At 44.6% G+C, this 27,969-nt stretch overlaps 2 protein-coding genes across 5 annotated transcripts; one reads left to right on the forward strand and one right to left on the reverse strand.

Moving 5' to 3' along the window:
- Positions 1–80: 80 nt before the first annotated feature.
- On the reverse strand, positions 81–21,726 carry pgs1 (phosphatidylglycerophosphate synthase 1). Of its 3 annotated transcripts, none has more exons than XM_080517551.1 (11): positions 21,606–21,726; positions 16,669–16,879; positions 13,166–13,243; positions 11,493–11,592; positions 11,211–11,400; positions 8,284–8,462; positions 5,925–6,124; positions 4,677–4,968; positions 3,654–3,802; positions 3,432–3,552; positions 81–121 (listed from the first exon to the last, which is right to left on the reverse strand). In XM_080517551.1, the coding sequence occupies exons 1-10, from the start codon at positions 21,719–21,721 to the stop codon at positions 3,433–3,435; spliced, it is 1,635 nt and encodes a 544-aa protein (XP_080373677.1). In that variant the 5' UTR covers positions 21,722–21,726; the 3' UTR covers positions 81–121; position 3,432. The 3 variants fall into 3 exon arrangements, 2 of the variants coding, with proteins under 2 accessions (XP_080373677.1, XP_080373678.1); XM_080517552.1 differs by having other exon boundaries at positions 90–121; positions 3,422–3,552; XR_013937093.1 differs by lacking the exon at positions 81–121 and having other exon boundaries at positions 3,433–3,552; positions 4,677–5,041.
- A 1,330-nt stretch (positions 21,727–23,056) lies between these two features.
- Positions 23,057–27,679, forward strand: socs3b (suppressor of cytokine signaling 3b). 2 transcript variants are annotated; one of them, XM_080517405.1, is made up of 3 exons: positions 23,057–23,152; positions 25,734–26,088; positions 26,184–27,679. In XM_080517405.1, exons 2-3 carry the CDS (start codon positions 25,957–25,959, stop codon positions 26,742–26,744), a joined length of 693 nt encoding a protein of 230 aa, XP_080373531.1. In that variant the 5' UTR covers positions 23,057–23,152; positions 25,734–25,956; the 3' UTR covers positions 26,745–27,679. The 2 variants fall into 2 exon arrangements, with proteins under 2 accessions (XP_080373531.1, XP_080373530.1); XM_080517404.1 differs by lacking the exon at positions 23,057–23,152 and adding an exon at positions 24,721–24,928.
- The last annotated feature ends 290 nt before the right edge of the window (positions 27,680–27,969 follow it).

Consider the following 27,969-nt stretch of genomic DNA (forward strand, 5'->3'; position numbering starts at 1 on the left):
ACGACGTAGAGTCCCGGCGCGCCGCTCGCACCCCGGCTGCAGCGAGGCGACCCCCCCCACCACCACCACCACCACCCCCCCCTCCTCTCTGAGACCTCAACCTGAGACGAGCGCCTCCTTCCTGCAAGGGGAGACACAGAGGAACACGGGGGGTTAAAATACGTCACTGCCCTGGGAAAGGGGGGGAATCGTCTGTCATTCCAGAGGCCCTTTGAAAATTCCACATCTTTGCTTTTTAAAAAAAACAACTTGTCAAGGTCTAATCTAAGTCTTCTCTCTAAGTAGGAATCAGCCTCGCCACTAGAGGGCGGCCATGTCCCAGGCGAGATGGTCGGCGTGCGCTGTCCTGTCTGACCTCCCTCAGTCTGTCCTCAAACAATAGTTGGTCCTGATAAGAGCTTTTCTTCTGCTCTGTAACTGGCAGAGCTTCTTGTTTTTTTTTTCCGGTCAGAGGACAGACGTGACGAGGTCAGCAGATCCTGGAAGGGCATGACAAACTGCCCCCGTCAGCTACGGGACAACATTTCAAACTGATTCACAGAAACTTTTGTTTTTTCCCCCCCCTCAGGTACTTCTACACTAATTTTTTTCTATGTAAATTCCGATTATATCCTCTAGTATGAAATATCTGATACTGTTATTGATTCTAATGGATTTTAAGCTTGAACTATTTCATTGTAGATCAAAGATATATGAATGTTTCTGCTATAAGTTATGAAATGCATTAACTTTCCCAGTACTCTCCATTTCTTTCATTTCAATAAACAAAACACATCTAAAGTAATTTGATTAATTTAACTTCATAATTGGCTCTTGCTTGATTTAACTGCAGTATGAAGGCTAAGCTTTGTTTGTACTGATAAGTGATGGTTGGAACATCTATTTAGACAATATTTCTTTTCAAGTGGCCTTAATGTGGTTTAATTGACATAATGGTGAGACATAATGACTGTAGGGTTAATTCTTACTCTTGTTGCTTTATTTCCTGGTTAATCACAGAGAAATCATTGAAAATAATAAGTTACACTACTTATTTCAGCACAATTATAAACTATTTAATAAAAAATATTCAAGAGAATTAGCACCTTTTGCCACCACTGCCCCAAATTCATGATCTCATTCTGTCTAGTTTTGTCAGGTTTTTCCCTCATTTTTAAATGAACCGATTAACCCTTCACTGTCCGCTCACTTGAATATTTCAAATTGACTGTTTTCACCCTTGAAGGATTTCGTGGCTTCATTGTTCTGTAAAATCCTGGACGTCAATATAAATCAAAACACCAACAAAAGCCACATTTATGAGGGTTTAAAAGATGACCCTTCCGGAGTTAAACGCCGTCCGTTAACATTCTGAAGTAACAGGAATCAGGCGCTTCTGCTCGAGTTCGACAGTTCAACTCTGCTGAACTCACATGTTTCCTTCTTCAATTTAATCTGATTATGTGACTTATGGTCTTGGTTTCACTCCGACTCCACTGCACAAAATGAAACTTTTACTTAAATAAAAACCTCTAAATGGCATTTAAAAAAAAAGCTTTCAAACTCCTGTTTCCTGATCCTGTCGCCACATCATGGGTCTCAAACGTGCAAGTGAATTATTGAATGATGGAATATTTGCACGCCTGTGAATTCTAGCTACAAATACAGAAACTTTCTATATCAATGTTTTATTTCATATCTGAAAACAAGCTTGTCCGTTCAACCGTTATGGATCTTAGCTGTGTAAATAAACATTATGACGCCGAGATGTCGCCCTGAGAAGATAAAAGGGTTGAAGCGCTTCACTGATGCAGAGAATCTGGAATCTCCCGATGTGTGATGGCTCCTTTTTGAAGAAGCAGGTTCATGTGAGGATCAATGCTCCGCTGGTTTTCACAGCAGTTGTCGCGGTTTTACAGATTTCTATCTCCACGCCAGCGTATCTGCGAGGACTGGGTGTCCGGCTCAGGCCCTACTTTCACCCAAAGTCTTGCCTTGCAGGCTGAGCATTTGTCATCGAGCCGGTAAGACGAGGATTTCCAGTTTGTTTGTTTTTTTTTTCCAACAATTTTCCCCAACAATGGAGCTAAATATGTTGAAGTCACTTTTCATGGTGCCTGGATATAGAACGGGTCCCTCGAGGGCAAAGGGACGCTCTATTGTCAGCCGCTTCTTTCTGGCAGCGGTTCACTCCCGGCGTTTCGGGCGGCGATAAGACGCCACCCACTTACCGTCATCAGCCTGTGACACTTCCTCTTCTCAGAAACTTCAGTTTTGTTTGCTTGTTTGTTTATTTTAAGAACACAAAAAGCAGCTCGGAGACGTTTGTCACGCGAGCATCTCCTCTCTGCAATGGGTTTTATTTTCACTTCAATCCCCCCCCCCCCCCCCCACCGCTCAGCAGGCCGGCGAGGCTGCGCCTGCACCTTCAGCAAGCCCAGACAGGATTCTCACCCCCACCCCCCCACGACCACAGCTTCAAACCATCACCATAACACGGCGCTGACTCACCCCCGACGGCAGTGAATCAGCCGACTCGCCGTCCCGGCTCTCGCTGGGCTGGCTGGGGGCTGCTGGGAAGACGAGAGCCGGGACCTGCGATTTGGGACTCGCCACAATGACTGCAGACATTTTCGCTGAAGCCACAGCCGGCTTCACCCTGGGCGAACGTGTGTGTGTTTGCACAAAATGTTCCAGGTTGGATTTTGTGAACTTGGCAAAAATTATTATTTTTTTAAATACTCAAGATGATAACCCGAATAAAAACCAAGTTTGCGGGGATGGCGTGGGATTCATCGTGGCTTCAGGAATGCACATCTTACCGAATTGTGAATTATTTTTCTTTATGAGTGACGCTTCAGCAGATCAATATCTCTCATGTGGGATCCAGTTTCTGCATTTCGAATATAAATAAAAACTAAATCTCGAAGAATAAAATCTAACATTTGCACATTTTTAGCTCCATTTTTGGTCTCCACCAGCTAATCCTTAAGGTTCGAATTATTCTAATAAAAAACTAATTTGAGGCTGTTTTTTGTAAGAAAAAAATAAAGAAATTCGATATTTAATGTTTATTTTTTAGCCTTTCATTGTGATCAACCCGCTGATTTAAACCGTCGATTTGGATAAAACAGCATCTTTAAATCTAATGCTAAATCGCGAAATCTAACGTTTCCAGCAAACGCTGGTCAACAGTGTTCACTAAGTTCAGATATTTTAAAGAACAAACGACTGCAAATGATTTAGAAAGCCTAAAGTAGAATATGCTACTTCAGCGAAGGCGCTCAAAATCAAACCAATCAAAGTTGGGAGATAACTTTTTAACTCATTTCAGTCAAGTATTGACTTTTCTTTCGAAATGCGTCTTGTTCGTTCAGTGTGTGTGTGTGTGTGTGTGTGTGTGTGTGTGTGTGTGTGTGTGTGTGTGTGTGTGTGTGTGTACCTGGATGCACCTCAGAAGAAGTTCTTGATGAGCGGGGTGACGAGTTTGACCCACAGCTTGACGTGGCGGTCGGGCCGCTCGAACGTGGAGCCGGACACTTCAGTGGAGCGCCGGTACAGCATCTCCTGCTCCTGCGGTTTAACATCACAGGTGCGTTTAGTTGAAACGGTCGGCCAACACCGTCGCCTCGGCGGCGTGGAAAAAAAGCTTGAAAAGGAAAAGTGGGCGGGACCTCCTGCAGCTGGCTCTGCAGCTCCTCGTTCTCGGTGACGATGGCGATCTGGGCCTCCAGGTCGCGGTGAACTGAGCGGTAACCGAAGTTAGGGGAGCCAATGAGAGTGAGGCACGGCCGGTCCTGCCCGTGGAGGTAATACCACAGACCTGCAGGGGAGGAAAAGTGGCGTGAGCCTAGCGGCGAGGTGATGCGGAGACTTCTGTTGATCCAAAACCACAACTAAAACGTAGCATGTGCAGAAATCCCCCAGCGTGGATCCAAAACCACCCAAACATGGAGCATCAGTGAGTGAGTGAGTGAGTGAGTGAGTGAGTGAGTGAGTGAGTGAGTGAGTGAGTGAGTGAGTGAGTGAGTGAGCATCCTCATCCCGAGGCTACGGCGCAGTGACTGTACGCGCCGCCGTCTCTCACGCTACATACCGCCGCGACCACAAGAGCAACAGCAGAGAGCAGGCCGACAGCGAGAGCGATGTTTTGAAGGATTTTCACTCGCTCCAGTGAAACTTGTCTGGACGGAGAGTCCTGGCTTTCATCAAAAAGACGTCACGTAAGCGTTTTTGTTTTTTTTTTTTAACTGGAGGAAAAGTTCTAGTTGGAGCGAAACCATGAAACCCTGAAAAAAAATCTGTCAAAACGTTCCTTCAGGACTTCAACATTTCACTGACTTTATGTCAACATGTTAGTTTTATACTGCAACCACTACCAAACCACACAGACGGAACCCATTTTATGATTTTCAAGCCTCGATTAAGTCTTTTTCTCATCACCTCAACGTTTGTTTTTTTGTTCTAATAACGTTAAGCTTCCAGTTACTCTACACTCACCCCACAAAGGAAATGGTCCAGTAGGAAGAACCGAAATTGTCAGAGCTGAACTGTTATGTTGATGTAGATGTTAACCAGGACAGAGAGGTTTTAAGCAGGATTTTTTTTTTTAACGTTATTTTATTGCTATTTTCTCCTATTTTAGCCAGGAGTTGAGTCCTTCTGAAAATGAATTGTGCGGTCCCGGCTTTGCCCACCTTTGGCGTGGAAGGTCCACTGAGGCCGGTGGTACTCGTGCAGGTGGACCCGCTCCTGCTGGCCCAGCCGGCACACCTGGCTGTAGAACTGCCGGGCGATGTGGACGTAGGCCGCCGGGATGGCTCCGGCGACGCCCTTGGCGCCGAAGAAGCCGTTGACCTCCGGGGAGGCGGTGAGGATGCGGTAGCTGGCGCCGGCACCCAGCACCAGCCCCATGTAGGCCCGCGTCAGGTTGAAGTAGCCGGAGGTGAGGAAGACGGTGGAGTCCGGCCCGGCGTCCGTCAGCAGGCGCTGCAGAACCCATGAACCCATCTTTCATATCAGACGCTGCTTTTAGTCCCGCGTACATTTTCATACAGAGAAGCTGTGAAAAAAACTTGGTTTTTACACTGTATTGTGTCTTGTTATGTTGTATTATTAAGCACATTATTAAGTCCTTCATCCCCACTGCTGTTAGACTGTACAACAAGACTGTAAAGTAACATGCAATACTATGTGCAATAACCCCTGCAGCTATGCCACTTTATATAAGTCACCTTGTCTACGTCACTTAATTGACCACTTGTACTAGGACTGAACCTGCACTGCCAACACTGGTATTATATTTTACTATAGTATGTTTATTGTACTTTTATTCTACATTTTGCCCCCCCCCCCCCCAACACACACACATCATAGTTTAATTTCCTTGTATTTTATCTTACTGTATACTTTGCTCCCCTTAGAACTTATTATACTTTATTATAGTCTGTGATTTATATCTTATAAAAAATTTATATTTTTGGCCCTTATAGTTCTTGATAGTCATTGTATATAAGATACCTCTATTCTTATCTAACTGTTTGCACATTTCTTGTCTTTCCTACTCATGAGTGTCCTAAAGAGCAGAATGTAACAAGTACATTTCTCCATTGTGAGATCAATAAAGGCTTATCTTATCTTATCTTTGTGGTTTTTATCTGTGAAATGTGCTAAATAAATAAAAATCTATTACTATTGACTGTAATCTGACCAAATTTGGGAAAAGATTTAGAATAATAATCCTCACTCCTTTCTAGCTTTCTTGTTCGGTCTAAAAAATCGAATCTAAAATTGGTTATGAATCTGGTATATAACAATCTTCAGCTTGTATTTGTTGTTTTCTCATCATATCACATATAATTTAGCACAAGACTAAGACGGCACGACCCCGAAAATGTTCAGAATATTAAAGGTCAAAACCTCCAATGCGGTGGGATCCAGCTCACCTGTGTGACCTCCTCGTCCACCCGGATGCCCAGAGGCTTCATCTGCACCAGGGGGAACACCCACGTGTCCTCCTCCCCCTCGCTCAGGCCCTCGTCCTCGGAGTCCTCCATCCGGTTCAGCAGCTGCTGCCTGGCCTGCGCCGTGTTCACCACCTCCATGATCCTCTCCCTCGCCGCCGCCGAATAGTCCTGCCGGTTGCCTGGCGGCGGTGGAGACGGGTCAGACTGACCTCTTGGGTCGGAACCAGATGATCTCGCGACATAAAACATTATGATAAGATCGGGAGAAGTTAAAATACTGTTGGACAAAACGTCCGTACTGTTAATAATGTTGCTCAAGTCACTATTTACGACGGGTGATCCTGATTTTTTTTTTTTTTTTGTATTAGACGAGGAAAATAACTCCTGCATTTAATAACAACAGACATATTAGCTGCGCCGTCAACGTTGTGTGAGTCAGTCTAACGGGAGATCAACCGCTTACGTCCTGCTCAAGTGAGTTTTTCCCTGTAACGTTAGTCATTACTGAAGTCTGGTATTTTCATGTGCAGCCACACCAACGCATGTGCACGACTCATTTTGAACCATTTCAATGTTCAGGGTGACTGAATCATGTTCTCCAGTAAACAGGAGATGAGTGAAAGAGTAACGTTTCAGGAAAAAATTAATGCTTCAGCTCATGCCAACAGCAGTTTTAAAACTGTTTCCAGGTGTGAGAAAAGCAAATAGCAAATCCCATCCACTTTGAATGGGAAATAGTTTGCAGTTTTTTTGTGGTTTTCCTCAGAAACGGTTTGCCAGATCCTTAACGGAAGTCGTAGAACACCAGTTATGAATGTTTCCATATATTTTGAGGTCCATTGTCCCAAAATCCGGTAAAAAGAAAAAGGGCAGGTGCCCAGGATAGTTATATTTACGCCTTGGTTCTGAAAGAGGCAGGCAAACAGAACACACAATTATAGGAGAGTAATCTATTACTACACTGGTACTGAGAGTAAAAGTGAAACAAATCAACCCAAGTGTTTGTGGAGATGAGTTCTGTCTTTGTTGCTTTTTGTCACAAAACTTCATATACGTTGTTTTTAAAAGGTCATAAATGAATTGCGAATGACGTAATAACCATGACTGAAAATAGAATATTGATTATTTAGTCATACAATTCTATTGCTGCGACTGCTTAAACTACTTCAAAACCACTGAAATCTTTGAACATGCAGTGAGATTTAGATTGAGGTTGTGAGAGTGTTCGGAAATGTCATCGTTAGAAATGAGCTTGAGGGTTGCCAAGTTTAGGAAATATTAAAAAAAAAAAATTCTTGTGTTGAATTTCAACCACGAGAAGAACTGACAAACTGACAAACGAGGATTACAGGAATAGCTCACTCTGAATAGACAAAGCAAATTCATTTGTGACAGTTACTGTGACACATTTCACCTTACAAGTCAAGTGTCAAGTGTACCGATTATACTAATTTAGCGTTTGGGAATGTATTGTGTATTTTAATAGACGCGAACGTTTCACAATAATTATCAATCATCACCTCCTGCCTGCAGAGAAACTTCTATATCTTCTTCGTCGTCATGAGGAATAATTGACGAAACTCATTCATCCTGAATTTCGTGTGTGTGTGTGTGTGTGTGTGTGTGTGTGTGTGTGTGTGTGTGTGTGTGTGTGTGTGTGTGTGTGTGTGTGTGTGTGTGTGTGTGTGTGTGTGTGTGTGTGTGTGTGTGTGTGTGTGTGTGTGTGTGTGTGTGTGTGTGTGTGTGTGTGTGTGTGTGTGTGTGTGTGTGTGTGTGTGTGTGTGTCAGTTCCCACCACATATCTCCTTCCAGCAACACTGTGACATCATAACTCTATTCCTGGTGTTGGTTTCCACGGCGATCCGCTCCGGCAGACATGATGTCATTCATCCCTCAAACTAACATCCTGGCAGCCTGCGCCCTGGTTACGGACACCCAGCTGTGTGTGTGTGTGTGTGTGTGTGTGTGTGTGTGTGTGTGTGTGTGTGTGTGTGTGTGTGTGTGTGTGTGTGTGTGTGTGTGTGTGTGTGTGTGTGTGTGTGTGTGTGTGTGTGTGTGTGTGTGTGTGTAGATGAAACCCTGTCAAGTTCACATCCGGCTGCATGGCGTTGCTGACCACAAGAGTTCTCTGCCTCGCTCTCTCTCTCTCTCTCCCTCTCCCTCTCTCCCTCTCTGCTCAGCAGCGATGTGCCATTCTAAGCTTTCAAGCCCCATTAAAGAAATCCATCGCATCGCTGGGAACCCGGGCGCCGTGAGCGGGCGGGCGTGCGTGCGGTGTCGCCAACGCTGTCACAACACGGCGCTCTGTGTGCCCACAGCGGCGGCTCGGGTTGCTCACCTCTGTAGGGGTGCACCATGCCCTCCAGCATGCTGACCGAGTCGTCGGGCTGCAGCTGCAGCGACACGTCGCCCACGGCCTCCACCAGGTCGGAGAAGAAGTCGGCCACCTCGCCGCAGTTCTCCAGCAGCACGTAGCGGTCCTGTCTGTTGGTGAAGTACGAGTCGCTCAGGTTGGCCCTGCGGGAACGACAACACGGTGACCATTCAAGTAAACGTTTTTTTTTTTTTTTTAAGTGTGGTTGTAGGTTCCTTCTGGTTTGGGTACATCTAGAAGAGAGTAAAGCAACCAATGTAAGCAAAAAGCAGGAAATAAGATTTTTTAATGCACATCAGCTGCGAGAAATCCTACCCAATAATAACCTTCAAAGCCTCGTAATAAATGATCTTCGTGTGATTTCTTATATTCTGTTATGAGGAGGTACAAAGAGGAAAGAGGCAGGTGAAGCAGGTGAGGTCCATACATCAGTGGTGAATACTTATATTATTACTTCATTTGTTGTATTTCGTCTCATAAACAGCTTTATCAGGAGACGATCCGGAGAAAACAAATCAGTTTTACATGGAGACGGATGTTTAGTTGCCGTCTGTTTTAAAAAGAAAGAAGTTTTTTTTTTTCTCCATACAACCCCGGCGCCCAACTTTAACGATGCTGTTCACATAGTACATGTGTGTTTGGTATCACATGTCGTGTTCCAGAAAAACACGACGAAACAGGTGAGCCAGGTAAGACATTGATTTCTTGCCAGGTGAGGTGAACACGTGAAAAGTGGTGAAGCCACACCGTGCCAACAGGTACCTCTCGGTGTGGCAGCGCGCCGAGCAACAGATGACGTCTCATTCGTCGACGGCCACATCTGCAAAATCATTCTGACTCGTAAGATACGCAAAAGAAGACAAAAGCCTGTTCACATTTCAGGCAAAAGCGAAAGTCGCACGGTGAGTCACGATGACACAGCAACGTAGTGACAACTAATTATTTATGTCTCGGGAGATTCCTGTTCTTCCTCTCTACCGGAGGGAACACTGTGACAGAAACCTCCGCCGCAAAGGCTTCTGGGAGTCACCTCAGCTAATTTAACGAAAAAGACTTAATTAAATTTTTTTTAAAGTTTTTTAGTTTAGCCATTTTGGGTAAAATAGCTGAATTTAGTGCTGTACGTGCGAGCAGTCGTAAGGACATGATTCTAAAGTCTTGTTATGGAAGTGTTAAAAAAAACTAGAACTACACTCGGTAGAGCGCGCACCTTCGCCTTGCATTAGTTTGCAGAAGCGTTCTTTTATTTTATTAATTTTATTCTGAAACGTTTCGCCGTTAACGTCCCAAAATGTAATCGAATGTGTAGTTTTTGCAAAAAAGTTGGTAAAATACACACATATATACATACAAACCAATAAATAAATAAATAAATAAAATAAAATACACGCAAGCGAAAAACACAACATACATTCTCAGCCAAATTCATTGGTCGCCCAACTTTCACTGGCAAAACTAATGATGTTAAAATATATTGTTTTACTCACATTTGGAGGCGATTGAGTTACAAATGGCCTGTTTAGGTGGACTATACTGTTTGTATATTAAAATTAATCGAAGGAAGAGGGACTTGAAGTAATCTAATCTGGAGAATATGAATGCGTGAAGGACTTTTACTCGTTTAAAAAAAATTGTTTTACATACATCAAGATTGCATTTTGACATTCAAACAGCCCCAAAAAATCCATTCTAAAAGGGGAAATTAACACGACTGGAGTTGCACACCGGCTTTGTGTTTTAACATCCCAACAAACTGTCGGCAGATTAATAATAAAGCGGCTCCATCGGCCCGGTAACCTGCGAGCTTGTGCAATGGGTTGCTGCTGCCAACGTGGGGAAATAAAATGAGACCGGAGCGTGTTGGGATGTCTTCTGGTTTCAGGAACGTTGGCTTTGGAGCGTCGCCTGATTTCTGCGTGTTTTTCCTTGCCAAGGTCAAAATGTGTGTAGAGAACATTTCCGAGCAGCGGTGGCTAACGGCGAGGCCTTTCGAAGCTGGAAGAGCTTTGTGAAAAAGAAAAAAATAATAATAAAAAAATGCACCGAGATGACATAATGGAGTCAGAAGACGAGAGTAGGGAGGATTTCAACCCTTTGACCAAGTTGTTTAACAACAACAACAACAAAAAACCACCACCGAGTTCATTCCCAGCTTAAAAACATCAAATTCATGCATGTGGATAAAGATTTAAGTGCGTCACCAAACAAACAGGTGTCATCACTCCAAGTCTTCACCAGTGAGGATGACATTCCTGTGACCCTGCTGACCCGTCCAGTCTGTGCCCGACCTTCACTCAGTCAGCCTGGACGCGCTCCAGCCCCTCGAAACATTAAATTAAAGAAAGTGGTGTGGAAGACAAATGGACGAAGCACTTTGTTATTTCCCACCTCAGCAAACACAAACAAAGGAGCTCAAAAGGATTAAATTGCAGCTCTTGAAGCCTCTTTTTTCTCTCTTTGGACTGGAAACATCAGAGGGGAAACCTGGGGATTTCTATCCCGGACCGCAGATGTGTTTACTAGTCCCTATTGTTTGCTTCACGTGGGTTTTTTTTTCTCTCTCTCTCTCTCTCTTTGTTCACTCTTTCCACAAGCCATCGATTAAGGTCGTTGTGACATTGTGTGTGCCGGAGTGAAATGGAGTGGAAACCACAGCGGCTCGGTGCCTGCTGGCTCCGCGGCGCAGCCACTCATCACTACTTATCCCCGTGTGCCGTATGCAAAATGTGCAACATTTCCCAGCAAACACTTTGCTTTGGAAAGCATTACGCAAACCGAGGGGAGGAGGGGAGGAGGGGAGGAGGGGAGGAGGGGAGGAGGGGGGGAGGAGGAGGGGAGTCTCGTTGGACTTCAGCTTGAACCCAAGCGAAGCCGCCTGGGCGTCGACGTACCCGCTGATGATGACGCTGTCGTCGAACAGGTAGACCTTGATGTGCTGCACGCCGATGGTCTCGTTGAAGCGCTGCGGCACCAGCAGCCGCAGGAGGCCCCTCAGGTCGGGCGTGTGGTACAGAGACACCCGCATCTGAGACGCGTAGCGCCGCAGCAGGGGCAGCAGCATGGTCCTGGAGTTCACCTGCCCTGCACCGACAAAGACAAAAAACAAAAAAAACACAAACACGGTCAAGTGAGGTCGAGGAGCGGCTCGCCCCGGCAAAGGAGACGTCGCCCACCTCTCGATCCGCGGGTGTAGTCCAGCAGCACGGAGACCTTCAGGTCAGGGGAGCAGCTGCTTTCCTGTGAGCGCTGGAGAGCTTCCTCCATACAGTCCACCTTAACACAACAACAACAACAAAAACTATTTGTGCAGAACTTCAGAAACTTTGTGATAGAATTGTAGGCTGATGTGATACAACACTAGTTAAAACAGCCTTTCGGTGCAGTATTTAATCGGATTTTACAAACGTCCTCGTTTTAACGTCAATGACGACGATTCAGAGCTGGCTTAAGGTTTTAAATGGGTGTAAATGGGTTAATACTTATGAGATATTTTAATCTCTGACTAAAACCTATTCTGAGAAGGTGAATCATGACCTGTCTGTCACTTATGAAGTGTGTATCCACTAAAATATGATTTAAGAAGCCCTAAAAATGGCTTAAAATGTGTATCGAGCGTTTTTCATTTTGTACTTGAGTGCATTTCAGAGGAAACAAGTTCGATCTAGTACTTTGGATCTGTACAGAATTTAAATAAAACCTCTATGTTTTGACATCTCAGCATGATTATGTTTATAACTTTAATCATGTCCTAAAGGGTTTTTCCCACAAACATCTCTTCTCAAAAATAAGCAGCATTCATCGCTAATGAACAAACAACAACAATGTGAGAAAGAGAGGATTCCCTTTGTCAACTTTATTAATGTAATCGAATATCTTTGGAGGGTTTTTGGCTGTTAAAGGAAAAAAAATAAAAAAAATAAAAAAAATATTAGGTTGTGTTGAATCCAAATTCAGCATTTTATTTCCTTTGGTCTAAAAGCCAAAATGAGTCACTCAGATAATATTGCAACACACTTTTGTTTTTTTTTTGTTTTTTAATTCCTTGAAGCTCCTTCGATGGAAACATTTGCAGCTTTCTCTTGTTTCCTCTCCCGGGAAACCCAAATGGCGCCAAGTTTTGGCCCGCTGCTCAGACAAAACAAGCCGTTTGGGGAATTCACCTCGAGTTCAGGGAACATCCGATTGGGCAACACGAGACTTGCGACCGTTTACTGTCATTTTCGAAAGCAAATAGAAGTCGGACAATATTTGACGGATTAGGCAACAATGAAAACAGTCGGCTGTCCTCATTTAATCCCTCTCATATCGATGCGACCGTATTGAGAAACCTGGCGGACAAGTCGACGCGTCCAGGTGACGGACTGATTAATGCTGCTTGGTCTTCGTTTCCTCGACGCTTCTTCTTCTTCTTCTTCTCCTGCTGTTGTTTGTACCCATTTGAGTAAAAGAGCATCAGTGCAGACTGTGGTTTGCTTTGGGTTAACGTTGTTATGCAAGGCTTTCCAAGCACGAAAGAACACACGCCAGCACTGGCCTCTCTCTAACCGTAAACCCCGGCATGTCGGGGTCACTCCTCGGAGCTGGCCCTGCTGGTGCATTTGCACTTTTTTTTTTTTTTTTTTTTGCCCAGACCACACTGCGGCCGTCTCGGAGGAGAACTCTGACTCATAGTTTCTGGCATCTCTGACCAGTTGTTTGGCACGCGCCCCATCGCCGGGACGCCATTGTTCTCACCTGCTCCAGAGCTGCGAGAGAGAGAGAGAGAGAGAGAGAGAGAGAGAGAGAGAGACAGAGAGAGAGAGAGAGAATCTGCAACCGAGCCACACACAAACATGACTTTTCTCACCAGCTCCTGCTCCAGCTGACCCGTTCCCAGATACAGCGAGGCCATCACCACTCGCCTCTGTGCCGTCTTGATGCGTGCCTGAGAAGAAAGGAGGAAAAAACAAACAAACAAACAAACTAAAAAAAGATTCACAAGAAGGAATGCTGTGTAGAAAAATGTAGGTGGGTGTTTGGCACAGATGGAAGCAGATTCCTAACTATGACAAGATAAGAGATTCATAGAAGTCACTCTTTGAGACATGAGTCACATGAACAAGGAACAAAAACTGATGTTCTAATGGCGCTTTTCCAGTAGTTCCGACTCGGCAGCAGCTGATTTTCAAATGTGACAAACTACCAATGCTGTACTCTTGAATGGGAATGCGGTTAAACAGCAGCTCATTTCCCTTCATCGAGTTCCCGCTGAATCCTCCGGTCGGCCACCAGACAAAGGAACGTCCGTGAGCGTTCTTGTTGTGATCGGGGCTTTTAAAAAAGGCTTTCAAAAGGTTTTAATGCTAGAACTCGTAGAAATCAAGAAGTTGAATCTGATAATGACATGGATTCCTTATCAAAGTGGTGTTGTCGTGTCGTTAAAACGTCTTGAAACCTCGTCGTCCCATGTCGATTAGAGACGATGCAAGTTGATTTATGGAGCACCATTCAGACTTGAGGTGCACGAAATCCAGTATTTATTCTCCTTTTCATGCCTTTCGTCTTTACTTTTTCAAGTAAAAGCTTTGTTGAAATAAATTAAATAAGTAAGAGCTATTGAAAAAAACTAACAAATAATGTTCTCAGGGATCATTTTAAAGAAGCGACATCTATAGCTGGCAACCCGGCCCTCTTTATGCATCTTCCTTATTAATAATATTACAAAAAAATTAAATTGTTTTTGCCACCTGTTAAATAACCATGAATATTAACTTTCTGTTTTGGCAGCTTCACCAGTCACTCATGTTGACTAACAAAAGCATCCAAAAGAAAAAACTTGGCAAACAAACACATTCAAACCGACAACACACGCAGAGCAATACAATTAAAAGGGCAATTACATAACACACACCAGTAAACACGAGAACCCGGAAACCAATTTAATAAAAGTGATTAGAAATAGGGAACTAAAACACACATAAGTATTTCATCCGGTTAAGTCTTGACCGACTGTGTGAAGTGGGGGACAATGGCTCAAATCAGAGTTGAGTCAGAAAAAGCATCAAACATAAAAATAGACCAATTGTAGATTATTGATTACCAATACAAAAAAAACCCAAAACTGTCACGTTAACTACTTCTCACGTTGCTGCCGCACCTACAAATGTATTGAGAGGATCCAAACACATTCACAAACACACAACGTAGCCTGGTAGTAACTTGAATAAGAGCCTGAACAACAGAGTCTCAGCCGGCTGGAACTGAAAAACAAAAAGCATTCAGGTGAAGCCTTGTTGTCTCGCGGCGTTACGAGAAGTGAAAATTAAACCGTGACCCACGCCCGTTCCTCCCATTTCTTGTAACTGCCTGAACAATACAACATTCTTTTATTTTAGTTTTATTACCCCTCAGTTAGATCAGTGTTTCTGACCACCATGCAATCAAATCAGCAGGTTTAACAAAGGTTATAAAATATAAACTAAGAGCAGGTAGTTCACAGTTTCAAGTGGGGTTTTTTTTGTCTGTTTGAGAGAAGCTCATTGCAGCAGCAGCATCCCTTATGAAATGCAGCAGATTCCTGGTTCTTTGTCAGAGGAAATACAAAAGGATTCCAACTGCAGGTGTGTAAATGTGTGCGAAGTTGACCGTTTTAACTCAAACTGCTAAAAGTGTTAAATGGCGCCTGAACAAGGACCTCTGGATGCTGCAGTGAAACATCCATGTAAACCGGGATAAGCTGCCTGTTTCAATAAGATCGTCTGCTGCCGCGTGCCGCCCGAAACTCACGTGTCGCAGAGTACACAGAGTTTTCTAAGAAAATACTCGTCAGGTACTGTCACTGGATTTGCTGACTCATCGCTGAAACGCCGCTCGTCTTTACAGCCGCAGCGATAATCTTCAATTAAGTTCCACCTGCTCATGTCAGCTTTGTGCCGCCGATGGCGTCGCATAATATACATGCAAACCTCGAATTCACATCCTGAGCCGCGGCTTTAGGTGGCTGCAGCAGTATTTCTTTTTAATCTGATAAGCATCCTGTTCACACAAAGTTTTCACAGAGCAAAACCGCAATTTTTTCCCTCCCTGTCGGGTCTGAAATAAAAAACAAAAAAACAACTGAAATGCTTATGTCACAACTCCACCTCTTCCTTTTTTTTCTTCTTGTTTTTTTAATTCATTTTTTTTTCCTGCTTTGTTATTCCCACCATGTTGGAAACAAACTTTGTTTATATTCGTTCATAACCTACATGCAGGAACCGCTCCAACCCACAACAGAACAAACGACAGGGGTGTGCACACGCAGAAGCGACTGAGCTGGCGACTTTCACAACCATTTTTCACATTCTCTTCTAATTTGTCGGCTATAAAATACCAAAATAGTAGAACTTTATCGTCTGTCGAGACAAACGTTCCAACTTTATGAATATTTTTCGTGCCTTTATCCGTTTTATTCAGCGCCATCAGAAACACACGGCGATACCGAGATGACTGCTCATTAAATATTATTGAAAGTTGAAGGGTATTTAAGTGAGAGTTGCAGAATTCATTCATTGCATGCCGCATGCAGGTGTGTGTGTGTGTGTGGGTGTGTGTGTGTGTCTCTCTCTTCTTAATGTCACGTTGTATGTAACTGTTGATTGACGAGGACGACCTGTGACATTCAAGGAGACTATAGACTGGATATCAATATCACAAGATCAAGGAGGCAGACTTTAATGCCGTTTTAATGTTTTGGCTTCTGTGAAAAACATTCTTTGGATAACTTAAGTTTAAAATACCTTTTACATTTTGCACTCATGCATGTTTTCTACTAAAATCACTAAGGAATCGGTTGGTTTTCTTTTTCGATCTATTGTTGAGTCACTTTGATTTTACTTCTCTCTTTTCTTAATGCAAAGTGAAGCTTTGTTTTGTTGAACAATTTTCATTCCTTTGGCAGAACCGCTCCATGCATTTCCTCTCTATTTTCTGAACCTTCTGTATTTGTTGTTTTTAAAAAAGACACATTTGTCCCCACTTTACCTCCTCTTCACATGACTGACTTGCACCATTCCACGATTATTTTTAACAAGAGTATGCAACACCGGCTATATAAATCTTGAGGCCACATGAGCTGGAGCCCAGCCGGAAAACTTGTGCTGCTTTTTCTTTAATGTGCTTTCCTGGGTTGTAAACGGTGTTTTTGGACACCTTGTGTTTGTAAAGTCTGATATTTTTGGGGGGGGTTCAAGTCATCACATTAATAAGATTTCACACTACGATGTCATATATTTGATTGATTAATACGGGGAAATGCTTGAAAATAAGAAAATACAGCTAAAGGAGGTTCATCCTAAGAAATAAACTCCCTAAAACAACAGTGTCACGGACCTTCATGGTCTGGTAGAACTGGTCCGGTGAGGTCAGAATGTGGACGTGGGTCCCCGGCACTCTGAAGGCCGGGACGTGATCGGCCATCCATCGGAAGTTGGTGCAGAGGCCGTCTGCGCCCTGGGCCCCGGCGGACCCCGTGGGCCTGGAGACACGACGGGGGGCCGGGTCGGTTTCGGCCAGCAGGGGCGCCAACAGCAGCACGGAGGAGCTGTGGGTGAGACGGGAAGAGCGTTCCACGTTAAAACACAGACATCTTCCTGTGGCACGTCAGAAGGAAGGAAAAACGGCCGAACAACTTAAAAAGAAATTAAATGAAGCTATAAACTGATGACAACCCAGAAAGCAACCACAGCAAATGGGGCCGAAAAACACAGGACTCGTCTCGTGCTTCAGATCTGATGCACGGAGACAACCATCAACGAGAAGAAAACAAGTGAGGACTTCCCCGTTTGTGAGCCAAGTCTTACCATAAACGCACAACTTTAGTCCCAGTGGCCATAAAAAGGCTCCACGGAATCACCGCTTATCTGTTATCAGAGTCCAATTGACGAAAGTTATCAGATGAACACGTCCAGTCCGGTGGATGAGCTTGCAGAACGCAGTTCAACTGACCCCCCCCCCCAAGTCGTCACGGTTCTCCGTCAGTCATGAAAAGATAAGGCCGAACACTTCTGAAGAAATGTGATGGCTGTTCATTTCAGGACTGAATTGTGTCATCATAGATAACCAACCGGCCAGAGTTACTGAAAACTGTAATTTATCAGCAATTGCCGTTACAAGTTATGTCTTTGGGCTGAATTTTGTAACTTTTAACTGTCTGTAAATAAAGATATCCCGTTATCAGGTCCTGTAAAGTAATTCTGAGATTCAACAGACAGGCAAGTGCTCATAAAAGGGAAGATACTGTTTATCTTAACCGACAATGTAGCACGGGGAGAGTGGACACATGGATGGAGACAAAAACAGACTGAAAAACTGTATTTAAACGTAGAACATAAACAAGCACCTATTCATTTCCATTCTGACGTTTGAAAAAAATTATTAATAAAAAAATTATTAATAAAACATTTAATTAACGGGGTTGATTTAGGCCCAAATATGCTTCTTTTATGAATTGGTTGGTATACATCCTATATGATGGCGTGGTTGTTCATTAAAACTGCACGTTGTGGTTTCAGCAAGTACATTTATAATATATCGCCTTCTTTGGTTTTTTCACTGGTCGTACATGAACTATACAACTCTGCCGCCACAGGCCATGTATCTTCCAGCGTGGGTTTTTAACCGGGTGCAGAAGGGATCAGCTGAAACAAACTCTCACTTGAATAATGACTTATTACACGACTACTATAACGGCGTAGCTATGTTTGCTGTGTGAGGCTCAACCTTATAAATACAACGAATAAAAGAAGACATTTACGTCTATGTGACTCATCGATATTTCAAGCACACGACGACCCAAAAAAAACAACATTCCTTTGTCTGAGAGATGAAAGGCGCTGAACTGAATGCTGCTGTACTAAAATAATTGCAATTATTTCTATGAATGGCTCTGACGATGATTCACAAAGCAAACAGGGTGACAGGCTTTTTTTTTTCTAAATTGTATTCAATTGAACAAACTAATCTCACTCTAAAGCAGCTTTAATATCAACATCAATTATCGCGTAAATGACAAAAGTTTGCAAAAGTAGAGATAAACTGAATGTGACGCCCGGCAATTACTTCTAATTAATTTACAATCATCAGGGGCTCCGTTTCAACGCTGCCGTCAACATTTCTGAACCCGAGCCGGTGGGATCGGTGCCAGTTCAGTCACAATAGCCTCCGAGTGGTCCGACAGCGTTGCTGGTTGACGCTAGGTTTGGCGTCCTCTTCCAGGAGATTGGGACCATCAGGTCAGGCCAGTTCTTCCAGGAGAAATTTAAAAAAAATATTGTGATATCTTTAACACGGTGTCATGTACAAACACGTACGTGAGTAAAACAACTGTCTGCACCCTGAGATAAAAGGAAGAAAAAAAAAAAACACCACAGCCGGAAATATCTTGACTAAAAAGGCCAAGAGTGGATGAAAGTGTTCAGACAAAGGGTTTCCAGTTAACTGCAGCTCTTCTATTCCAGTAGTTCCTCCTCATCAAAAAGACAAAAAAAAAATCAAGATTATTCTTTCATTTCAATAGCTTTCTTATGATTCATGGCAACATGAAGAGAAAATGACTATTAACAGAAGCTTCCACATACAGTTGAGGAAGTGCTCAGAGGCATAAAAAAAAATCTGTACTTTTAATCAGAAAACAAGAAATTCAACACCATGATCTGAATTAAGAAACGCGTCACCTGAAAATGACGACTCTGGGACTTTTCTCCCAGTTGTCATTGATATTGACTCCGAAGAGAACTTTTGAAACAACATTGGACTCATTTCAACGTTCTTGATGAAGGACTTTACCGGGCAGCTCCGTCGTCTTCCATGGATTGGGAAAGTCTGATCACAATAAGTAGGGCCACAATCATTTCATTGTTTCTACCATTAGGGACCATGACGTAAATGACTTTATTTACCAGATGCTACAGTTTGATTTATAATTTGACTGCACGACACGTACAAGAATAGCATGGTCATGCTGGTATGGCATCAGAAGATGAAGAAAGGAGGTGGACTGAATAGCGACATTCTTTTATGCACAAAAGACAACTGAGAATGTGTCTTTACTTTCATCTTCAGGGGAACTATCAAACGGGTTTGGGAGATGCTCAAGCATTGCACTGATGGTCGAGTTGTTCTCTGCTGTTTTTCTGCCGGTTGGTAAGCAGCTGCGAGACGCAGCGAGGCGGCTGTTCTTCAATTTCCGACACAGCGGGAAGATCAACACAGGCTATCTTTGGTTTTTGCGAGACTGTGACGACAGCCGTCTGTGAAGCTCTCACGAACTGCGACATGAGCGCACCGCTTTTAAGACGTTAATGAAAAGTACGGACCATTTGCTCATGTTTCACGTGGGACGGCCCAAAAATCACAGTGTGCACTCAACCTAATGGCTTAAAGTGCTTTGAAACTGCTTTAATAAAAAAAAAAAAAAAAAAAAAAAAAGTGATGAAGACATGCTGAGTAAGTCAATTCACAATTTGCATGTCAATTCAGAGGATTGACAAACTGAGCCAAGAAAAAGTGGACTTTTATTTCAGGGTGGGGACGTCCAACATCCCACAAGCAAAAACCAGCCCCAAGGTGAATCAATACGAAGGAAACGCTAACTAATAGCAGTGATTATTGTTTTTAATCTGTTCACTGGGAATCTTATTGTTTTCGTGTGACGAGCAGACATAACTCGACAACTCCGACTGAGCTGAGAAATTATTGAACAGTGAGAGTTTGCAAAGCAGCATAGCGTCCCTATTGGTCCGAGGAGATCATCAGCTTTGCCAAATGAACCTCAAAGTGAACCCCACAAAATTCAAAGCCAAAGTATGTAGGAGCTGCAAATGGAAGACATGGTTTTTGGACATTTCACTGTCATTGGAAATCCACTTTTTTTTCTTTTCTTTTTTTTTAAACAGAAAGAAGATTCATTGTACAGTTTTTATTCTGATTCCCCTAAATGTACTTCTTTAAAACATTAAACTAAAGCAAATAGAGACATTTCAAACTATAGCAATTAATCATTTCTTTCCATCAGCGACATATCAAACAGGAAGTTGATGCCTGGATATACCAGGAAATTCATAGGTGACAGTTTGTTTGTTTTTTGGGGATCAGTTTCACAGAGAATGTATTAACATTAATTGCCAAGGTTCACACAAGACAGGTCACTGAAACCAGTTCTTTTATTATCACATTTTCCTGTTATGACAAATCACAAATGTGGCAGTGAAGAGGTCCATTGTCTGGCCCTGATGAGGACGACAGTGATGTAATGATGCACATTCTACATAGAGACAGCTTGGCAGAGGATCAGCCGCGAAGAACGTCAGCATGAAAGTGATGCTACGTACAGTGGAACATGAAAACTCACCAGTATAAGTAAATGTATGTGAATATTGTCTCTTCCACCCCGAGTATCACAAAAATGAAATCAAATGTTTGCTGTTCTCGGCTCATAACATACAAAGATAATGGATCCCAGAAAAAAAAAACAATGCATATGATTTAATGAAATATTCCTATATTTTGGATGCTGTGTATCTTATTTTAATGAAATAACGCAAAGAACAAAAGAAAATAGACTTGAAATGTAGTACATTTAAAATGTATTTTTTCCCCCAATTGAACATAATTACATCGTTTAGGATATATCTAGATAAAACTGCCTTTTCAGCCACTTATTCAACTATAGATGTGTGTCCATGCTCGGGCTTAAATGCAACAAAAGCAGCAAAATAAATAATTGTGTCAAAAGAATATTACCAAAGTCCACGTGACTAAGACCGGAAGTAAAATATGAAGACGCACAATACAAACAACTCAAAACAGTACTCATGTAAATGTGCTCAGTTGCATTGCTCCGGTTGCTGATTTGCAAGAAAAGTGCGTCTGATGGGTGTCGAGTTTCCGCCCCAGTAAAGTGATAAACAGCGTCACAGCAGAGACAGAGAGCTTGATGGACAGTCAGTCTTCCACTCTGGGAAACTTTCCTTCAAGGTTAGCTGAAGTTGAGTTGTTGACGTTGGAAGCAGCACCGAGCCAAAGTTTACTCAATCTAAGGGTGGACTGCCTGAACCGAGACTGTGAATTAGTAAACTTAAACCTGACAGGCTACACTTTGGTGTTTCGGTTAAAGATTTCGGGCCGATGTTTAAATAATCGGCATCAAAACACGCCTGTCCGATTATGGAAGCAGGGTTAGCATAGTACAGGCGGAGCAGACAGAAGCTCCAGAGACGGAGGTCTTAATCCCGATGTCAGCGTCTGAACCGGGCATCCACAGCTCTTACCCTCCGGTCCTCTCCCGTGCACGGAACAGCCGGTCTGATATGCGGGTGAAAACCCCGGCGATGGCCGGTGAGTACATGGAGTGCACCAGCCTCCTCCAGGACATGGGAGCCGCCATTGCTGCAGCGCTGCGCGTTTGAAAAAAACTTTATTGACAGAAAGCGTCCATTCAGGGACACAATGTACTTTGTGCAGTGAGGTGAGTCAGACGGGGACAGCAAGGACTGCAAGATGTCAGGAGGTAATTATTACTAACAAACAACAAATAGTATTAGTATCGACGTTTGTTGACTGTATTTTACTTGTTATGATTTTTCTTTTAATTCAGTTAAATATGTAAAATGCCCCCTACTGACCAAATATGCAAACTGCTTTAAAAGTTCTGTCTGCTCCTAAAAAAAGTCTTCCTTATTGTATTTCTCTTTGTCCAGTTTAGGGATGTTGTCGTGGTAAGCAGTCCTGGCTCAAAGCGAGAACATTCCTGTTTTGTTTTTTGTTTTCTTGTTTTTTTGTTTTATCCTGTGTGTGCATTGGGTATTGTCCGGATTCTTAAGTTTTCGTAAACAGTTCCAGCACATGTGTTTGAAGTTCAGTGGTGACTCCAAATTGTCTGTAGGTGCCACTATGAGTCATGGGCTGGTGACTTGCCTTCACCCATAGCCAGCTGTGATCAACTCCAGCCTCCTGCAACCCTAGATTGGACATAGTGGTTTAAAAAATATACGAGGGTTGACGCCAATCCCAGCTGGCGGGGTAAGTAAAATTTGATTCACCAAAATGCAACCTAAAGTGTGTTTGCTTGTTTCACTCATGACTTGACAATAGAATAATCATTTTGTCAACCTGTTTATTGTTTTTGTTTGGCTCATGTTGTTGAAATCATTAGAGTCATTACCACAAACTAAAAAAATATATAAAGAAGTGAAAAACATATTTCCTCTCCAAATAATTATCGAATGGCACTGATATAGTTGATATGTTATGTAAACTCAATTTACCATACAAGCTTCTCACAAACCAATGCCTCACCATGAAATAATCATGTTATATGCACATGCATCTCAAAGAAATGTAAATTGGAATGTAAACATTCTATATAGTTTTTTATAGATGTGTCACAGTGGCATTCACATACAGTATCATTCTTGAACTTTGGCTACCAGATTACTGGTCATGTTTGTTTTGGTTTTGCACTTAATGTTGAATTTGTGAGGTGTGACTCCAGCTGTCAACCAGATAACAGATATTAGGTCATGCAGCACATAAGTGTGTGCTTGCGCCAGAAAGTGACTTTGATTAGAACGAGATTCTTATCCATTGTAGCCACACCTTGAGGATGATTATCAACACGGTTGGCGGTATGAGATGCACATTAATCAGTTATAAGTGGGTGTGATTATAATAACACTATGCACTGATACTCTGTTCCATCTTTGTTCACCAGCTTCCATGTATAGGCTCTGTTTTAAAAGGAGGAATACCAGCAATCTTGTAGATCATGTAGAGGCTCTGCAGGCTGAACCAGGATCAGATGGCATTCCTGTAAATGGTGTGTATATGTTGATACATAGTATACTGTGCTGGTCAATGATTATAATTACAACAGGCATGTAGTAAAGTTCAAAGAATGATAATAAGCTTATGTAGATACTTGTTACATGATAATTGTAGAGCTGGTATAACATGTTTTTAGTTACTTGCTGCACTTTCTTGCATTAATTCATCATAACAGACTCCCTCGGTCAGGCCTGGTTTACGAATGTGCACATACGTAGCTGTGCTTTTGTTGCCGGACTTTTGAATGGAAAAGAGCAATTCAGGTCAGGCTCAGCAGCAGAGCGACAGGGCTGTTTGTTGCTCAAGAGCACTTACAGTAACTCAGAGGCTTCCTGACACAACCTGATGGCCCGAGGGACCTTATCTTTAAACATTAGCTGGCTTGTAGTACTGCAAGTTAGATGTTAATCATAATCTGTCATACGGAGGAAGGGAGTGGAGACTCGATCGAAAGGGCCGGGCTTGTGATGCCAAAATACTTAAACAGTTTTAAGGTACGGACTTTGGCAGGGATGTGGACTAACTAGCTGAAGAAGCCAAAAAGGAAATGAGCAACATTACACTCGCACGCAGGTAAAATACTAAAAGTAGAGATCTTATCTAAAACAATGCATATGCAAATTAAATGTATTACTGTAGTTTTTGCACTATGGATGAAATAACATCTGAACTGGAACACATTTTGCAGAAATTTCGAATTTTCACAGCATCTAAAATGTGTTTCTGTTATTTATCGATTTAAATAAAAAGCAAATAAAAACTTATTAAACAACTAATGTATTATAAAATCTGATGCATCTGTTTTGACCCAGTTCACTGTGATAACTTTCCTGTAAAAAGTCAAGAAGAATCTGAAAATCTTCTCTCCTCTGTGTAGATTCATTTTCCATAAGTTTGAATCAGTTAAAGAACATGTTAACATCCCATAAATGCAATACCTATATATTACTCAGAAAACTGCATTGCACTCCAAAAGAGCTTCCTTTTTCATCTAACTCCAACTTTTTTGTAGCTTTTTTTGAAACTAGTCGATGGAGTATTATGGTTTGATAATAATCTAATACATTTTCATTTAACCATCACAATTTATTTAATAACTTATCAATAAAGCTGGATGATAGGCTTACAAAGGGCATTATAAAGGGGGGAAAGTATGAAAAGTAGACCACAGAAGAGCAAGAAAAAGGACAGAATTTGCCTCTAAATGCTGTGTCATAAATATGAATCGGTCACAGAATGAGATTTTCTCCCCTCGTCGTGCCAGATGTGCAGCTCTTAACTTCTTCACCTTGTCGAGAAGGGAACCCAGCAGTACCAGGAAACATCCCGGAAAAAGGTCACGCTGGAAATTATTGGCAATCTGCCAACGCGCGAGCGCGCGCACGACCCGCGTCTCGGTTCTTTTTCGGAGCCGGGCGCGTGCGATGCGCCGCGCGCGTGCGCGCGTGTGTTTACTGGAAGGCGAAGTGAACGGAGGGGGGGCGGAGCTTTACACGAACACGACGGGCTTTTTTACTCACAACCTCCAGTAACCTTCCTCCGCTCATTGACGGACGGGATCTCGCCGCCAGCATTCCTCCGCTCCGGGAAGGAACCCCCCTCTCCTCCTCCTCCTCCTCCCAAACACACGTTTTTTGGATATCTCTATTTCGGTTTTTGGATTTTAATGCCTGAGTTAATCATCCATCTAGCACTACTTTCGGGTAGTTTGCATATATTTTCCCTTGGCGACGAGCGCCTGCGGTGCGGGGCTGAGCATATCCGCAAGGTAAGTTCAGCCCGGGGGAGGGAAAAAAAAGCGGCGGCTGCTGCTGCTGCTGCTGCTGCTGCTGCGGGCGCACGGTGCGCCGGTGGACACCGGGTGCACGGCGGGGTGTTCCAGGCTGCCGGGCGGACTGGCTCCGCGGTGTTCTCGGGCAGCACTTCTAGGAATAGTAGCGGTTGTGGACTGTTATGGCGCCTCCTCCTCTCCCCCCAGCCCTCGTCCCCGCGCTGTCCGGTAAAAGCCCGACTTTAATTCCCGTTCAGGAGCAGAGCCGAGCCACATACGGACGGGACACCTTTATTTTCTTCTGCCCCCCCCCCCCCCCACCACCCCTCTCTCTCTCCACGTGAAACCGGAGACCGGGGCCTCCGGTGAGGGAATAAAGAGTTATTTTGTGAACGGAAAAAAAGAAAAAAAAGAGGGGGAACGGGAGGAGAACGCGCGCCGGACTCGTTCACAGTGACCCCGATTCAGAAATCCCGTGTTGCGGTGCGCCCGATCGAAGACAATTGAAACCAATCAGGATCCAGTTTCTGTCTGGCTGCACGGTGCAGCAGCTGCAGCCTCGGTACACATGCAGTTAAACTATATATATATATATTTAAAACGCGCCTCGTCTTGCCATATGCATGTGTTATACAGTCGCCATAACTGCGTTTTATGGGGGCGGACTGAGCGCTCCAGGGTGGCAAAGTGGTCATTCATTTGTGTTGCTGCTGCTTTTTTTTTTTTTTTTTTTTTTTCCATTTCATCAGTCCACATATTATAAATAGTCATTCCTAATCCGTGTCCCTTGTTCCTCTTGCAGCTGTGTTTAGGTGCCCTTTACCAGCCCCTCTCTGGATGCATCAGACTCCTCTACCCCGGGGCCCTGGACCCGGTGTGTGACCCCGCCGCCCTCACCCTGTTCCCCTTCTCCTCTCCCGTCTCCGTTTGGCCCAGACAACCCCCCTCCGCCTGCCCCTCCCAGCGCACCGGGCCTGGGCCCCCTGCCTCTCCACCAGCAGGCAGAGGCGGGGGGCCATGGCGCCATGGTAGCCTTTGGCGGACGCAGCCCCGTCGCCATGAGCGCCGTGCCCCCTCCTCCAGAGGGCCGGGTTCAGGGGTCCAGTTATACCCCGCATCACTACAAGCCCTTCAGCTCGCATGAACACTACCAGCAGGTCAGTCGGCCCGAGCGTTCACAGAAAGAGCTTTGTCCCGGCGCGGGGTGAAAAGGTAAACACGCCGTAACGTCCCGTTTCCTGTCTTGTTTCAGGTGATGCGTGCGCTGCGCAAGCTCCAGGAGAGTGGCTTCTACTGGGGGGCCGTTGGGGGCAGAGAGGCCAGCTCCCACTTGCGCTCGGAACCTCCGGGCACTTTCTTGATCCGCGATTCCTCGGACCACCATTACTTCTTCACCCTGTCGGTCCAGACGGTGCGAGGGACCAAGAACCTGCGCATCCACAGCGAGGGGGGGGGCTTCTTCCTGCAGCCGGACCCCCAAAACACCCAGGAGCCCCCGCAGTTCGACTGCGTGCTGAAACTCATCGCCCACTACATGGGGAAAGGGCCCGCGGACGCGGGCAGGACCAGGGAGGGGGCGAGCGGGAGCGGTCCGGGAGAGGCCAAAATGAAGGGGCGCAACGTTTATCTGATCCACACCAGCGGAGAGAAGATCCCCCTGGAGCTGCGGAGACCCCTGTTGACGTCGCTCTCGTCCCTGCAGCACATGTGCAGGCGGACGCTGAACAGCCGCGGCCTGGTCGGGTCGGAGCGGACCGAGCAGCTGCCGCACACGCTCAGAGACTTCCTGGAGGAGTACGACGCTCCGATATGACTGACGGGCTCCCAGCGTAAGGTTCAGCGGCGTGTGGGGGGGCCCCGGGTGTGTGTGTGTGTGTGTGTGTGTTGCGAGAGGAACCGTGCCACCCGAGACCTGACGCGGGCCGAGTCGCAGGGGGTGGTCAGCTTCTCGAATCAGAATCGCCTGGAGTCGTATATGGGTGACCAACCAGTACCTCGTCCGTCCGTCCTGCCCCGCGGAAAAACTGACCACTAGGGCGAGTGGCAGATGAAGCCAGAGGTCAAAGGTCAAGGTGTCCCGCGACCGACTCCCGACGCAGAGCAGTGCCTCGTAGAAGATTAACCCACACCGGTGTTGATCGACGACCCCCTCCCCCCGGCCGGTGAGCTCGGCGGGGGGGTTTAATGTGCTTAAGGAGAGAAACCTTCTCAGTCAGCATGACATTTACGACACTTTGGAAACCCGGGACAGAGAAAAAAAGAGCTGAAAAGGCCGAGAGGGAGAGAGAGAGAAGGAGGAGTTATGGTCTGAATGCAAAGTCCAATTGAGGGGCCCGATGCTGAGGATGCACACTGTTTGTTTGTGTGTGTGTTGTGGTGGTGCACACATTTCCATTTGCTGCTTCCCGCAAATGTTGCCTCATGGGGGTGGGGGGGGGGGGGTAGGCACGCTAGCTCGCTGCACACACACACACACACACATGCAGGTATAGGCCCACATGAAGGTTTTTCTCTGCGCGGGACAGAAAGTACATTACGGAGCGTTTTCTCCTCCTCCTTGTTTGTTTCTTGTTTCGCCTCCGTCGTTTCAGAGAGAGACGCATGTGTGCTCCGACTGTGACAGAAAACAGACTGCTGTTGCCTAGACAAAAGCTTGTTACTGAGACAAAAGCCTTGGCGAGGGACCAAACAAAACAGCAGAACTTATTTTTATCCCGACTGGCTGGAAAAATGTCAGCGACACTGTAAAGCTCCTTGGGGGGGGGGGGGGGGGGGACGATGATGATCCCAGTGTGAGGAGGGAGGTAGGAAGAAGAGCGGGAAATGGGATTAGGAAAAGGGAAACTGAAGAGAAGGGGAGGAGGAGGAGGAGGAGGAGGGTGGGGGGGGGGGGGTGATGCTGAGGGGAGACGAGAAAGGGGAGGAGACATACCGGTATACAGCTAAACAAAAACATTGATTTGATTGACTTGGAGGAAATGATGGAGCTCAACAGGATGCTGCTGCAGCAAATATACCAGCCTGTGCAAAAAAAAAGA

Source organism: Blennius ocellaris (assembly GCF_963422515.1).
Source record: "Blennius ocellaris genome assembly, chromosome: 21".
Taxonomy (NCBI): Eukaryota; Metazoa; Chordata; class Actinopteri; order Blenniiformes; family Blenniidae; genus Blennius; species Blennius ocellaris.